This window comes from Oncorhynchus nerka, linkage group LG21, assembly GCF_034236695.1.
Source record: "Oncorhynchus nerka isolate Pitt River linkage group LG21, Oner_Uvic_2.0, whole genome shotgun sequence".
Taxonomy (NCBI): domain Eukaryota; kingdom Metazoa; phylum Chordata; class Actinopteri; order Salmoniformes; family Salmonidae; genus Oncorhynchus; species Oncorhynchus nerka.
The window spans coordinates 8,612,179-8,628,789 of NC_088416.1; the positions used below are offsets into that span (position 1 = coordinate 8,612,179).

General features: G+C 43.7%; 1 protein-coding gene across 6 annotated transcripts in view; it reads right to left on the reverse strand.

Moving 5' to 3' along the window:
- Positions 1-2,406: 2,406 nt before the first annotated feature.
- LOC115103795 (SEC14-like protein 1) overlaps positions 2,407-16,611 on the reverse strand; it is a 47,708-nt gene continuing 33,503 nt past the window's right edge. For 3 of the 6 annotated variants that reach the window (XM_029624744.2, XM_065006279.1, XM_029624747.2), the window contains 15 exons: positions 15,245-15,394; positions 14,291-14,422; positions 12,726-12,854; positions 11,815-12,112; positions 11,551-11,660; positions 11,136-11,370; positions 7,668-7,756; positions 7,492-7,562; positions 6,513-6,684; positions 6,217-6,351; positions 5,914-6,048; positions 5,181-5,438; positions 4,703-4,881; positions 4,382-4,408; positions 2,407-3,213 (listed from right to left, as the gene is read on the reverse strand). In XM_029624744.2, the coding sequence (XP_029480604.2) occupies positions 3,114-3,213; positions 4,382-4,408; positions 4,703-4,881; positions 5,181-5,438; positions 5,914-6,048; positions 6,217-6,351; positions 6,513-6,684; positions 7,492-7,562; positions 7,668-7,756; positions 11,136-11,370; positions 11,551-11,660; positions 11,815-12,112; positions 12,726-12,854; positions 14,291-14,422; positions 15,245-15,394 (2,220 nt within the window). In that variant the 3' untranslated portion in view covers positions 2,407-3,113. The remainder of the gene's footprint in view (positions 3,214-4,381; positions 4,409-4,702; positions 4,882-5,180; positions 5,439-5,913; positions 6,049-6,216; positions 6,352-6,512; positions 6,685-7,491; positions 7,563-7,667; positions 7,757-11,135; positions 11,371-11,550; positions 11,661-11,814; positions 12,113-12,725; positions 12,855-14,290; positions 14,423-15,244; positions 15,395-16,611) is intronic. The other 3 variants (XM_029624748.2, XM_029624749.2, XM_029624746.2) reach the window with 3 other exon arrangements.

The window sequence follows — 16,611 nt, forward strand, 5'->3', positions numbered from 1 at the left end:
GGCATTAGCCAGTAGTACCTTGGACAGCTCCTCAATACCATACAGTAATTCACTTTTTTTTGTTACCAAGAAAGCACTTTCAAATGAGATTTTAGGCTTCAAACTGGTCCCCAGCGAATACTATCTGCCTGTAATTCAGTGACCATCTTCCATTCCTGTCTGAAAACCCACCTTTTCACCCTGGCTTTCACGTAATCCCATCCATCTGTTCATCCATTCCATGTTCAACTCTTTCTGATTATCATTTTGTCTGAGATAGCTTAAGTCACCTACATACAGATAACTAAATGTATCCACATTGACACAGTCAAGTAGAGTTTAAACTAAGATTGCTGCGTGCATTGCAGGTTGAAGCCGGCTCAAACGTAGAAAGATATGTTTCACAAACAAGACAACTTTAAATTCTCATAATTCAAGTTTAATGGTTTGAAAAATTGTAAAGGCGCTATTTTATATTAATTCAAAGTTCTTTCTTTAAACATGAATTTCGAGGGAAATAAAGATATGCAATATTATCATAGTCTTTATAGGAAGGGAGGCTAGATGAGAGAAATGGAGAAATCAGGATATGGTTGGTGACACAGACAAACAAGACAGAAATAGCCCTCATATGTAAATGAGATAAGTAGAAGTGAAGGTTGACAAAAGTAGAGCAAAGCAGGTTACATAGCAGACACATTTCAGTCGTGGCAGTGACCCCATGTAGAGGTCAGCTGATGAAACTGAAAAGGTAACGGAAGAATTCGGTCTCTGGTTTAAAACAAGACAGTGAGACACTTCTAAAGCTCTGTTCCAACTCGGCTGAAGAAAAACGAACATTGGAACACGACAGGACTGTGAGAGGGAACAAAGACCTATTCAGGGCTGGAACCTTTCTCTACAGCTCGGTGAACCGTTGAGCACGTTACACATTGTGTTGATATTATGTTACACATTGTGGACATTGAGTTTCCGTTGATAAAGAGCTGGAAAGTAGGAAACTATCTCGAGACATAATTCAAGGTTAAAATTAGTACAGAAGAAAACACGTTACGCACAACTACACATCCTCAGACCTGACCTGGGTGACACCCTTAGACATTTACAGTTATTCATTATTCCATTCAATCACTTTAACTTAATAAATGAGTTCATTCTGAACAGCCCTCGTTCTGAGCACTTTGTTATTCCAGTTAGACACACACTGTACATTGTAGACTGTTCACTTTGACCTTGGGTTTTCGTTATCATCGTTTAAAAAAAAGTAGCATCTCAAAAAGCTGTTAAAAACAGACTGGTCCTGATTGGCCGATAATCCTTGGGAGCGAGAGCCGACGCCCATCAACAAACATGTCTTTGGCCCTCTGACGTCAAGCAGCAGCATGGTGGCACTGACCAGGCTGGATGGGCTTGTCTTGAGAGAGCCTCAGCTTGCAATGCAAGGCAAAAAGCTTGCCAATCCTTTGAAACAGGCCTATAGTCTGATCTGTAGAAAAGTCAATGTCTCTTCTGTGAGCTTAAAGCTCACAAAACAGCCCCTAAAACACTCCAAACTAGCTTGACAAAAAAACAACAACATTGAAACTAGAAGATGGAACGGACAGTTTTTTTTTTGTTGGCTGGTCTTTGGTGCTTTAGAAGCACAAGTGGCTGTACAGAGCATTATTTGCATGGGTATGTTGCATTACAATGGAAACATCGTCAATTTCGTCCACTTCGCTCAGTCGAGGCAAAGTGGGTGTCAGATATATTTCTTATATACATGGTTAGTTACAAAGGCTAAAATGGTCCTAACAAATGGCTCTTGAGTAGTTACTATGGTAACTCCTGAACTAAAATCAATCAATCAACCATATCCCCATATGAGCATGCAGTTACACACTTCACTCTCACTGAAAACACAACCCAACCAGCACAAGCCCAAGTACATGTGCGCATCAATACATTTCTATGAATGAAGCAGTAGCAAATGACTAAGCTTTCACCACAAAAAAAACATTCACTTCCTCCCTCTATATCCACACCTTTAAAAAGAAAAGCAACAATTTGACCTATTCAACCTGTGACCCTGACAGTTCGGGACATTCCTTTGGCTAGCAAAAACAGCACGCCACGCAGGTTCAATAGCTAGAAAACACTCATTTTAATTATGTCAATAGTAATTATAAATTTAAAAGGAATCACTGGTTAAGTGTCTCTTAGTAGTTTGCGAACACATTCAAAATGTGTTAATTCAAATTCCATTTGTGAATTCCAATTTCCAAAATAACCTCTGGCAATTTCTTCTGGCTATTTCTCCAAATGAAAGTTTAGCTAAATTAAAAATGTGCCCGTCTGTCCATCCATCTAGTCACCCAGGAACTGGAAGGTCACTAAACTATAAACAATTTACACACATTTTTATGATAGAGACAAACGAACTCACTGGTGATATGGCAAACACTGTAGTTTTTCATGCCATTGCAGGTGTGATTATGGTTTGTGTCGATACAGTATGCGTTTGTGCGTCTTCCGATATTTGAGCATGTTTGTCTGCAGGTAACAGCGCATCCTGTTTCTTCAACCTATAAAGTGTCCATGTTCTTATGTAACAGCGCATCCCGTTTCTTCAACCTATAAAGTGTCCATGTTCTTATGTGACAGCGCATCCCCGTATCACCAACACCTTGGAGGTGTGCATATGTGTAAAGTGTTCTAATGCATATATGTAACGGCGCATCCGGTTTTTAATCCGGTCTCACAGCTCCTTAGATGAGTGTGACAATTGCTTGATCCGGCATCCATATGGGTGCGACACTTCCCACACCTACCAAAGTCTCAGCAAGCAGAAAAACGTTCTGCCAACGTTCTGTTCAGCAGCCCAGCAGAAAGCTGGGAAGAAATATACATGGCCTACTGCAAGAAAAAAACAGAGCCCTTTAAATCACAAGTCTTTGTTCTCAGTTTTTCAACTGCCGACATGTTCTTTCTCCTCTGTTGTGCAAGCATGCTTCAGATCCACATTGTGACTGACTAATAGTAGTACAGGTTTGAGGTGGATAGGGCGGAAAGTGTGGACTGTGAAGGCTGGAGGAGCTGGGACTTGGTAGTTCAGAAGAGGAAGAATTGTAGTCCTTGGCAAGAGTTGTAGTCCTCTACCTGGAGATCATGGAGCTGGACTGGGAGTGGTTAGAGGTGGCGTGGCTGAGCTGGGAGAAACCACTGTGGCTCGACTCCAAACTGGTCATAGAGCCCCTGAGAGAGTAAAATAAAAAAAAGTTAGATTCATTTATTTAAATGTTTTCTTATTGTTGGCCTAACAGGTTTTAGAACTACATACTAAATGGGCTTAAAACAGACCTGGGTGCAAAAACTATTTGAAATGTTTCAATTTCTTTGAGTGTTTGCATTAGTTGTGATAGATGGGAGGGGTTTGCACTTGTGGGACTCGTTTATTGGTTATATTGCAAAAGGAAAGCTCAATCAAGCACAGCTTAAGCATAAAAATAATAATAACAATAATGTTTTGTCACATAGGAAATTATTTCAAATAGTATTTGATCCCTGGTCTGGTATTAATGACGCCCATCTCCAGCTCCTGCTTTGTCAAGTCTAGTGCCGAATAGTGTAGATCATGCAGCAAGTCAAACCAAACGGAGGTGAATCCACTGTGTGAGACACTCACTTAGCATACTGCTCCAAATAGGTTCCTCTAACCCACGGTGACTAAAACATGGCCTCTCATGCTTCAGTGATTAGTTTCGAGGGGCATGAATGAAAGACTTCTTATCCTTATCAACCAATTTGCAGAGGCAGAAAAACACGGCAGGGATCATCAGCTACATTCAGCTGTGGGCCGATGGTCGGGGGGCCGGAACATAATTACAAATCATTTGTAGACTGCAAATTGACCGCAAGAAGCCCAAACAGAAATCATTTTTGGATTAAATCCCGAATCATTTTACATTGACATTGATTTGTATGACGTCACGTGCCTCCATGATGCATGGGAATACTTGGGAACAGATTTCCTAAATTAAAAATCACTTTAAATCATTCTGTTATGTCCAACAATGTAAATAAATAAACCCACCCGCGAGCCGCCAGTAGGGGAACCCTGAAATACGGGTAGCCCTTTGTGGCAAAGGAGGAAGGCAACTCAAACTTTAAAAAAGCATGTGTCTGTTAGTCATTCATGCAAGCAAGGGAGAGACTAGCTTAGTGAGTGAGTGCGAGTGGCCTTTCTCTAGCTAAAGCACAAAAAGAGAAAGCCTAGCATTGCTGGTGAGGTAATGCTCAAATAAAGCCATACGCGAAGGGTCAGGATGCTTAGCGTCTTACAGAGCTGTCGCTAACGGTTTAATGGGAGTTCTCGTAAGCAACCAAACGCAATGCAAAGCTAAGGGAACACAAGTCCACTTACAAACTTTGAACGTCAAAGCAAGCCGTTCTTCACAGGAAGAGACAGAAGGAGTGGAAGAGGTGTTGGTGAGCGATAAGAGGACAGGAGCGCATTGAAAAGAAAGAGTGGAGGGTAAAAAGGACAACTCTCTCTTTAGGAGGGGAAGCCTACACTTGGCACTTCATAATAATGGTTACATTAATGTCAATGTTGTAGACAAAAAATATCAAATGGAAAAAAGTGATGATACAATACAATAATAACACAAAATACAGTACGATTTAAAAAGATAACATTTAGTTTGATGACCCATTTGATATCAGCTCACACACACACACTAACCTGAAGTCCTCTGAGCCAATGACCTCTGTGTAGTACATGACTTTGCACTTGTGTGAGGAGACCTGCAGGGAGGCGAGGACGTCGTCCACGCGGGGCAGGTTGGTGGAGGCGCTGCCCGGCATGGTGTGGAACCTCCACTGCAGGATGTAGAACCCGGGCCACCTGGTCACGTGGGAACCCTGGGGAGAGGGGGAGGAGAGGGACGGCGAGAGGGAGAGATGGGGGGGGGTGCATTAGATGAGGTTTTAATCATTGTCAATCTGAACGTTCTTAACATTAGATTCAAGTACTGAATGAACTGGTTTCAACAACTGGTTTCAACATGGGTGTAATACGCAAACCTGTATATTTGAATGAGTCAATCTTAATTCTTTAATTCAGTCAAGAGATTCTCTCAGGCACTGACAAAAAGAGCCACCTGCATGCCTGATGTCTTTCTCAATACTATGAAGAACTAGTGTGCTGCTCCAGTGCTGACCTGCACGCTCTCCCCCTCCTTGCAGGTGAGTGGTGACTCCACCATGCTGTAGTCCAGGCCTAAGGTCCAGGACTTGTCTATGAGCTGGACGTTGTTCCCCCCGGGGGTGGTGATGCTGCTGTGTTGCCCCACTAGGGGGTCCTTGCGGGGGGGTTGTGGGGCGCGCTTAGAGTGGTAGAGGTGGAAGACCACGTCGCCCTTACACACGTCAAAGTCCCAGGTGATCACGGAGGCGGCGTCGATGATCTCGAGCACCACCTGGCAGGGGAAAGCAGGGAGATGAAGAGAGGAGGGGTTGAAGGAGAGAGGGGAGAGAAAAGGAGAAACGAGGGGGAGGGATGAGAAGAGTAGAAATAAAAGAAAGAAAAAGAATGATGACAGGAGGAGGAAAGACAGCAGATTTCTACCGACTAGTTACCACACGGCTCCTTTTATAAACAGATTTATATCATCCATCTACTTTTATGTAACAGAAACAAAAATAACAAATAGGTGCAGATTCCCCTCAAAGCAACATTCATGTTCAATTGGTAACAGAACAGTGGCTAAATGTCTGAAGATCAGTTTGAATGCACTTTCAGGACTTCTCCAGTGGGTGGAAGTGTCGGTCAAGCAACTTATTCCCCCCCCCACAAACGACTTCAAAAGCTCCAGCCAAGGCCACAGTCGCCCCCGCTCTCCTCGAGTCCTCTCTGCTCCGCCCCAGCCGAGGTGCACTGTGTTGGGGGCTCACCTCGTGGGGCGCTCCCTTGAAGACGCTGGCACTCTGGTAGATAGTCTCTGTCCACAGGCTGATGTCTTCGTTCTCCAGCTCCTCTGCAGTACGGTACAGAGACTTGGGAACCAGGCCCCCCTCTGGGACTTCACACTGCACACAGAATTAGGCCACACCAGAAAGTACATGTCATTCTGCTCCACACGGATAATATCGTGTATATGCGCCGCACAGCCGCAAAAAAGAAAGGGATTACAAACGTGATCATGGCAACCACACGACAATGTGACTATGTTGGGTGATGACACCACACACACTCACCATACACTCTCCTCCCAGGAAGTCAGGGATGACCTCCTTGTCTATGTAGTCCAGCAGGCCGCCGGGGCCCTGGTAGTCATTTCCAGCGTAGATCAGGAACTTCTTACGGGTGTTCTCGTCGATGAACGGGCTCACCTGAACACAGGACAGAGACGGTGGGACGAGTCAACACCCTACTGCTCCCGCCTAAACACATCATGCCTAATGGCATCTCATCTAGTGCCCCGTAAGCACCATATAGGGAATAGGGTGCCGTTTAGAGGAGTCTCCAGCCATAGCATTTCATCGTGTCTCACCAGGGTCCAGAGCACAGGGAAGACTCTAGGAGCCCTCAGTATGAGCAGGCGTCCCAGGGTCTCTGGGTAGTTGGCCTCCACCACCTCAATGATTCTCAGAAGGGCCTTAACCCCCGGTCGCCACAGGTGGCGCATGTTTAGCCCTTCGAGGTCCACCAGACACGTCCAACAACTAGAGGGGAGAGCGAGAGAGAGAGGTTGGAGAACATTTGAAGTACTATGCACAGATTTTAAAGTACAACACACGTTAATTTTCCAAATTCGACCCCGACGTCAAAAAACGGAGACAGATTCCACCCCCCCCTCAATCCGGGACTCTCTCGCTGCCTCGGTCTTGCGCGAGGGAAGCTCCGTGGCTTTCCACCCTAGCACACCCGAGAAACAGTCCTGCATGGCTTCGCTCCATAGTCACGTCCATCTGATAAGCCTGACAGCTGCCAGACAACACCTCTATTCTCACATTCTCGCTCTCTTTTTCCCCGTCCCTCTCTTTTCCATTCCTCCTCTCACTCGCCCAATTTCTCGGTCACTCGCCCAATTTCCCAGTCTCTCTCACCCACACCTTTCAAAAAATCTCTGACGAAGGCCAATACGCAAGCTTGTTAAATATCAGCGATACTACCAAGAGCAGTGTGCGGTTTCCTTTTTCCTTCTTCTCGCTCTCACCCACACCTTTCAGAGGAACCCTCCACATTCTTTCCATCTTGCCTAGAGAACTTTAAAGAGCATGCCCCACACTCCGCAGTCCCTGCGTTAATAACCCCACTGCACCAAGGCAAATTCCCATGATTCACATTAGCTTAGCAACAGCTTCAGAGGCCCCATAGGGCTCATTACTTGTTGAGTCCCCCTTCTCCCACAGAACTTGTGTCCTGTAGATCTGAGAGGCCTGGATGGGTGTATGCAATATGGCTTAAACTCCACTTGACCTATCAGAGGGAGTGGTGGAGCGTCTACCAAATAGCAACGGGGTGTGTACCTGATTGGTCGGCCGAAGACTTTGGTGTTCTCCTCACAGCGCCTGAGGCCCTCCTCGTTTATAGATAGAACCTGAAGGGTTAAAAAACACACAATGTCGGTATGCTTACACACACACAGAAACACACACACTTTAGTTACCACATCTGTGATTAACAGTAGAAGAGGCCCACTCACGTGTCTGAGTAGAGACTCCTCCCCCAGGGCTCGGACCAGCCCCTTGGTGTCCATCTGTCCCAGGCGCAGGATATAGAGAGGACGACCCTCTGGAAGTCACACAGACATAAGTATATTTGTGTCATCTAGGGATGCACATTTCGGTCAAATTTTGCTTCCGACTAACCAACCCTGATTAACCAGTCAACAAACTGTAAAAAAAAAATCTAAACAGTAAAATATTATGCATGTAACCCATCTAACCCTAACCCATATAAGGAATAGATATGTTTCATTATGAGAAACACACAACAATAGCAAGCCTATTGAACATGCAACTCCTGTAATGAAGCAGCTAATATAACAATTTTCAAAACACTTGCCAAAAAGCAATTAGTGGGGAAACACAGCTCTAAAACAGTGCACCCAATGACAATGGCTCCATATATGACAGAGATTAAAATCTCTGCTAGAAACGTAGAAAGATGTGGAATCCAATAGCAACAACTAGGATGAGTTGCTAATATGACCAGGATTGTGCCTTTGGCTTCTGGACAATGAAATAAAGTTAATATGAAAACCAATAGAACAGGTGAGAAATGCTGGTTAAAAGGTATGGGGAAGTCTTTATAAAAATCATGCTGGTTAAAAGGTATGGGGAATTCTTCATAAAAATCATGCTGGTTAAAAGGTATGGGGAATTCTTCATAAAAATCATGCTGGTTAAAAGGTATGGGGAAGTCTTTATAGAAATCATGCTGGTTAAAAGGTATGGGGAAGTCTTTATAAAAATCATGCTGGTTAAAAGGTATGGGGAAGTCTTCATAAAAATCATGCTGGTTAAAAGGTATGGGGAAGTCTTCATAAAAATCATGCTGGTTAAAAGGTATGGGGAAGTCTTCATAAAAATCATGCTGGTTAAAAGGTATGGGGAAGTCTTCATAAAAATCATGCTGGTTAAAAGGTATGGGGAAGTCTTCATAAAAATCATGCTGGTTAAAAGGTATGGGGAAGTCTTTATAAAAATCATGCTGGTTAAATGGTATGGGGAAGTCTTTATAAAAATCATGCTGGTTAAATAGTATGGGGAAGTCTTTATAAAAATCATGCTGGTTAAATAGTATGGGGAAGTCTTTATAAAAATCATGCTGGTTAAATAGTATGGGGAAGTCTTTATAAAAATCATGCTGGTTAAATAGTATGGGGAAGTCTTTATAAAAATCATGCTGGTTAAATAGTATGGGGAAGTCTTTATAAAAATCATGCTGGTTAAATAGTATGGGGAAGTCTTTATAAAAATCATGCTGGTTAAATAGTATGGGGAAGTCTTTATAAAAATCATGCTGGTTAAATAGTATGGGGAAGTCTTTATAAAAATCATGCTGGTTAAATAGTATGGGGAAGTCTTTATAAAAATCATGCTGGTTAAAAGGTATGGGGAAGTCTTTATAAAAATCATGCTGGTTAAATGGTATGGGGAAGTCTTCATAAAAATCATGCTGGTTAAAAGGTATGGGGAAGTCTTTATACAAATCATGCTGGTTAAAAGGTATGGGGAAGTCTTTATACAAATCATGATGGTTAAAAGGTATGGGGAAGTCTTCATAAAAATCATGCTGGTTAAAAGGTATGGGGAAGTCTTCATAAAAATCATGCTGGTTAAAAGGTATGGGGAAGTCTTTATAAAAATCATGCTGGTTAAATGGTATGGGGAAGTCTTTATAAAAATCATGCTGGTTAAATAGTATGGGGAAGTCTTTATAAAAATCATGCTGGTTAAATAGTATGGGGAAGTCTTTATAAAAATCATGCTGGTTAAATAGTATGGGGAAGTCTTTATAAAAATCATGCTGGTTAAATAGTATGGGGAAGTCTTTATAAAAAATCATGCTGGTTAAATAGTATGGGGAAGTCTTTATAAAAATCATGCTGGTTAAATAGTATGGGGAAGTCTTTATAAAAATCATGCTGGTTAAATAGTATGGGGAAGTCTTTATAAAAATCATGCTGGTTAAATAGTATGGGGAAGTCTTTATAAAAATCATGCTGGTTAAATAGTATGGGGAAGTCTTTATAAAAATCATGCTGGTTAAAAGGTATGGGGAAGTCTTTATAAAAATCATGCTGGTTAAATGGTATGGGGAAGTCTTCATAAAAATCATGCTGGTTAAAAGGTATGGGGAAGTCTTTATACAAATCATGCTGGTTAAAAGGTATGGGGAAGTCTTTATACAAATCATGATGGTTAAAAGGTATGGGGAAGTCTTTATAAAAATCATGCTGGTTAAATAGTATGGGGAAGTCTTTATAAAAATCATGCTGGTTAAATAGTATGGGGAAGTCTTTATAAAAATCATGCTGGTTAAATAGTATGGGGAAGTCTTTATAAAAATCATGCTGGTTAAATGGTATGGGGAAGTCTTTATAAAAATCATGCTGGTTAAAAGGTATGGGGAAGTCTTTATAAAAATCATGCTGGTTAAATAGTATGGGGAAGTCTGCTGGAATTTTGGCTATGCTACTTTGAAGCAAGGTAAGACATGCCTCATTATTTCAAGTGAAGTAAAACATTCAAGTATCAAACAATTATACTGCCTCAAGCTCACATTGTAAAGTGGTGGGTGACCTGCTGACAGCCTGCCTAACGTTGACTTTAGCCGATGCACTTCAACGGCGAATGGGAGGCGCGCTTTAATTACGAGTTGAGAAATAAAAACAGCTCTTTTTTGAATTGTTATTTGGTTGTGCAATGACTGGATTTCAAAAAGCACGTTAGACTCCAGTACCGGCTTTTTGAGGAGTTGCTCTCGCGGCGCCTAACAGGTGATCGGCTATTCCACTCCTCAAACTAGGCTCTTATACAGTTCATTGTGTGATGAGGGCAATGCCTTGGGGCTGCCGTGAAGACGGGCAATAAACAAAACAAAATATTTTAGTTTCACTATACAAATAAATACGTAGGAGTGTATACCTTTCCCTAATGGTGACTTTTGAGCTCACACAGAGTCATGGTGGTGTTGAGAGCAAAAACAAACAGTTTAAAATATCCAGTAAATTTATTTAAGTAAATAAATATAAAATATCCAGTAACAACATTTTTGAAATTGGGACTGGTGAACTGCAACGCAGTCAATTCTAAGTTGTATTCCTTCATTGGACAAATATGGTGTATGACAGGAAGTTGTGGCTTAGACAGGGACTTCTTTTTCTATTACAGTGAAATAAAAAAGTGACATTTTGGGAAGTCACTTCTGTTAACAACTTACAAAGAAACAGGACACACACACACATAACAGTTTTATTAAACCATGCGTAAATAATATGAGTACAGGAGGGTTTGTGCCGTGTGTCTAATTCATCAGACTACCCCTCTACCCCTCTACATCAAATCAAGACTCCATGACAATTATTAGCGACTAATTGTGTGCGTGTGTGTGCGTGCGTGCGCCTGCCTGAGCATCTCTTTCTCTCCGTCTCCATACTCCATACCTTTATCATGGTGGTGCCACCCTCCAGTGTAGTAGTCACTAAGGACCTGTGGTGAGGTCCACGTCTCTAACAGATAGTCCACCTGGTGCTGTTTCCTCCATGTTAAGGACTGACACAGGATCTCCCTGGCCTTCTCCATGTTAAAGTCCCTGGCCCGCAGGAAACGAAGGATGTGCTCATCCTTAGGGATCTGGAAAGGTGGCGAGGAGGGAGAGGCGGGAGTGAGGGTAAGGGTCTCCAAGGGGGGGGGGGGGGGGGGGGGGGAATCAGAGGGGGCAGGGTAAGAGCGTGCGCGTGTGAGCATGTCACACATGCCTCTATGTTTGTGTCTCAAGTAGCAGAGTATGATTTCAAAAGATAGAATATGCTTTAGTATGTGTGTATTGAAAACTGTAAGGGTGTGTGTGTGTCTCACCTTGCCCTTGTGGCTCTCCTGCAGCCACTGTCGTAGTCTGATCAGACAGCTCTCCTGCAGAGGAGTCAGGTCTCCCAAGTAGCGCTTGATGTAGTCTGCATCCAACTTGTCTACAACACACACACAATTTGGGGAATTCTCAAGTCAGTCAATTCAATCTCATTCAAAATCAAATCAGACAGCTAAACGCCACTTAAAAATCGTGTTTCCCATTTTCCTAACATTTTGAAACTTTTGAACAGTTTCTCAACCACCAGTACTAACCATCGGGCGTGCCCGTCTGATTCTCCATCTGGTCGTCAGGTTGGTTTGTGGCATCGTTGCTGGTGGCTTCACTTTGGGTGGCATCGGCAAGCTCACGGTCATTGGCATCCGTGGACACGGGGATTGAGACGGCGGGCGTGACAGGCAGCTCCAGCTGGAGGAGCTTCGGAGTGGCACAGACAGGTTTGGTGGTGACGGAGGAGGAGGGGGGAGCATCCAGGGAGGGAGTCCAGCGGGGCACGTGGCTTATCCCTTCTTCCTCCAGCTGGTTTAGGTAGAACTCTATGATCTCCTTACCCTGAAGACGAGAGAGGGAGGGAGAGAGACATGGAGAGGGGGGAGGTGGGAGTACGGGGGGGGAGGAGAGAAAGAGCGACAGAGTGAGGAAAAGGAGAGAGTTAAGAGTTACTAATATGGAAGGAGGCTAAATAGGGACTTGGAGCTTATCTTTGTTTACACTGGCTCGGCAAATTGGCTTACATTACATAATAAGAGCCACTTCACACTAGACCTCACCACTCACGGCCCAATGGCATGTCTGCTGTATTAACACTGGATTCCATGGTTGGGCCAGTTCCTTTTCATTTAACTCAATGCAGGAGATGAATTAAATTCACAATACAATTAGGTCATAAAAAAAATAATGTGGAATGTCAATTCACTTATTGAGTTGAAATGGAGCCTAGTTGGATTCATCATTTTTTGCATGAGGGGAATGTTTGCCGTCTGGTGAATTCTTTAAATATGATACATCTGGGTTGTATTCAGTAGGGTGCAACATACCAACGATAAACGAAAGCCAACATTTCTTATTGGACAAGGTTCAGGTCGTCCCGCTACCTTTCAGTCTGTTTACTTACTGTCAGTGTCTAATGAATATGACCCTGATCAGATCCGGCGCTCACACACACCTTCTTGATACTGCTGGCGTACTGCTTCATGGCTATCTTCTCCACTGTGCTCTCGAAGCCGAAGAACGACTTGATGTCCAGGCTGGCCGACTGTTCGAAACACGTCCAGTCCTCATTCTCAGGGTGGGCCTGCACACACACACGAAAGAGAAGATACAAGTGTTACCGTGGCAACCACACACGGCAATATGACTCTGTGCCGAGTGCTGACGCACACTACAAGCCACACATCCTCAGCTGTGTGTGGGAGTGCGTACCGATGACACTACCCACTGGCATTATACCAATACTGACAGGTTGTGCCGTTATATGCCAACAAATATTGATAGTAGGGGGGAATTTGGTGACGGTATCAAGCACAGACAACACATTCACACAGCCTGAGATTGTATCAAAATAGATTTTGTCAGATGTCAGTGAGTGGAGTGTGTTAGATAGGACTGGGAGTGTCAGATGTCAGTGAGTGGAGTGTGTTAGATAGGACTGGGAGTGTCAGATGTCAGTGAGTAGAGTGTGTTAGATAGGACTGGGAGTGTCAGATGTCAGTGAGTGGAGTGTGTTAGATAGGACTGGGAGTGAGAGTGTTGATTGTCAGACACCGCGAGGCAAGTCATACAGTGATCCCTCCGTGACACAACGACTGACAGAGATTATTTTACGATGTAGCTCTTCGGCTAGCTCTGGCGCTGGATACCTGGCTATCTCTGGCTACCAAAATATGTCAGCTTTAGCCAACTTTAGCTCCGTCTAATTGAGCTGCCTAGCCTTGTTAGCACCCGCAGGCTAACTGTAACTGTTCTTCACAAAGCTGCATAGCGGACCTAAAATAGGCCCGCTAGCCTCGTTAGACGCTAATGCAATGTGCTTGACCTCATTAACTCAGAGCGCATTCATTCACCACGGGAGCCTGGTGAGAGTAGCACTGAGGTCAGAGGAGGGAGTGGCGAAACACACCGCAATAGGCCTGGGAGGTGTGAAAGAACTGACTCCAGAATAGTGTGTGAGTGTGTTGAGGCGGAGTGCTGCCGGTAACAATGGGAGGTCTGAATTATTCAGTGGGAAGGAAGCAGCATATGAGAGGCTGGTTGGAACACAGCTTTCTCTGTCTATTTGGAGAGAAGCATTGTGAGTGCATTGGAGGGAAGGGGTTCAGACATAAGTGTGCTGTCGACAACTTGCTTTTACAGGGCTGTGTGTAAGTGTCGTGTGAGATAAGGTGATAGAAAACTAAGACTGAAGTGACGCGTGTGTACTGTAGCTACATATCAGGAGCTGGTTGGAACACCGCTTGATCCGTTCATTTGAAGAGAAATTGTGAATGCATAGGTGTGCTGTCGACAGCTGGCTTCAAAGTGGTTTAACAGGGCTTTGTGTGTGTGTGTGTGATTGAGTGTGTGTGTGTGCGCACGCGTTTGACAAATTAAAGCCAAGGCTTGAATGTGTGTTAGCGAATGGACAGGTAGCTTATGTAACCATTCTAACCAAAGCTACAATTTAATGTGTGTGTGTATGGCAAGTGTGTGTGTATGCGCGCGTGTGTGTGTGTGTATGTGTGTGTAACACACCGAGTAGCTGCAGAGTTCGTGGATGATGACTCTGTTGGAGAAGGTCTCGTTGTGGGACTCGATGTGGAGCGTCCTCTCTCTCTTGTTCAGAGTGTTCTCCTGGCTGAAGTACACATAGTCCACCCCCGCAATCTGCACACAAAAGGACACTGATGAAACCAGTTGCAGCAAAACTAAAATGGTCAAAAAGGAAAAACGGATACACCGATTACAAAATGGCCGATGCCTAATTTGGGTGTTAAGGTCTTTTGATTTGGTTTTCCCCCCGTCATGTCAGCTTCGTTTAGAATACAAGCTAAGGATGTTTCAAATGCTACTTCATTTAAACTGTCCCCTGAAAATCTCACTTAAAATTAATATTCTGTTAACTCGTATCCAAATAATGTTGCTGACTCCTCCTATACTCGAATTCGTGGCCAAAACATAAATTGGAGAAAAACGCTCAAATATCAAACTTGTATCTCAAATAGACCGTTTAAAAAATGCTTGCCATTTCCTCATAGAACATGTCATCTTCCTGAGGAGGATGAGCTGGCCAATCAGCGATCTACTCACATCAATATTTTGAATGACCGGTATACGTCAACACCACTCTGTGGTTGGGGTAAGCCAACACCATTCCAACACAGAAAATATACTTTTTAAACATATTTAATCAAATTTAAAAAATTGGAACGAAAACTATTTCACTAAATTTCAAGTATTTCTAGGTCATATTTCATAGAAATCTTGAAATATTGAGCGGAAACTTAAAACATTACTCAAACGGCTTCTGCTTTTGCTTGGACTTTGGGGTCTAGGCTGTGTTACTGTAAAGAACTTTGTGACAACCCCTGAGGTACAAAAGGACTTTAAAAAGTACAAGACTCACATCAACTGACAATGCTTTATGAATACATTTGATTGGTTGACCGACCAGACTCAAGAGGGAAGTTAGCGACAGGTTAGCCGTACCCGCTTGAGGAGACGAGGGGCGTCCACGTCCAGTTTGCAGCGGCGCTGGACATTGTGTACGGATCCGTCCTCGCTCTCAGTTTCCTCCAACACCTCGCTGTCCACAAACATGGGAATCAGGTGACACGTGGGGAATCGCCTCTCGTAGGCCTGCGAGAGAGACGGAAAGAGAAATGGTTTTTAAGTGTGGGACTCGTGTGTTTTGGCAACGCAAACTCCTTTACCGTCCATGTTAATAAAGTTGATTGAATTGAGAGAGAGTGAGACGTATCAGACAAGATATTCTAGCATTTGTATATCTCCAACGGTGACATTTAATGAAATAGCCTAGTTCCCAAAATCAACATTGTCAGCTGTTCTCATATCTCAAAAAAAAAGTGAGCAAGAGAAAGAACGTGATAAAGGTGGACAAGAGGGGTTAGGACAGAGAGAGACAGAGAGAGACAAAACACCATTCAGGTCTACTCCGCGACCCACACATCCCCTCACTAACGTCGACTCGTATCCTATTGTCTCAGCAGCTGGCACACGCGCCAGCAATACACAATGCATCGTTTCATTATCTTGGGATGCAAAATAGGCCTAGTAATAACAAGCCCAGTAATAAGAAAAGCCTAGTAAAAAGGCACCCCAAGGCACAATATATATCAGTAGAATTCTGCTCATAAACCACAACACCACCTAGGTTGCGACCAAAATGGCACCCTAGTCAAAAGTAGAGCACGATGTAGGGATTAGGGTATAATTTCAGACACAGCCCTCGATGTATTGTGCTGCTGAAGGCAGCTGTTACACAACGTAAGGTCCTTGGCCCACAATGAACCTGGCATTGCTTTCATAATGTTTCATTACTGATCCTGGACCAGATTGGCACGGTTATGTAAGCAGCCAGGGGACATGAGAAGACATGTATGGACAGGTCCCCAATCAGTTTGGAGAGGTGTGGGAGACAAAGTGACACCGCGCTCAGAACAGTCTAGGGACTTGTACACGATGACAGCATCTTTGCTAATTCTAGGCCAAGTCTGTGCCCTGTGTTGTAATAAAGGAACTCATTTGGTCTACTTCTTCTTGGCTGCTCTAGAAGCCATTATTTTATTTCATTTTGTGCTGAATGGGCATACTCTTATCCTGGCCCAGTTGGATTCTGCAGTCTGGAGAGAGCGAGCGACCGAGAGAAGAGAGGAAGGAGAGAGAAAAATGAGGGAAGTGGTCGTTCGGGAAATGTGAGGCCACCACCGGGCACAAATCAACCACTTAGTCAAGATGGCTCATACTGGAAACATACATGTAAAAGCTAAGTAAGAGAGCGAGGTCGGCTGTGTTCATCAGTTATACTGGAGCAAGATGTCCCCGTCCTCTGAAAA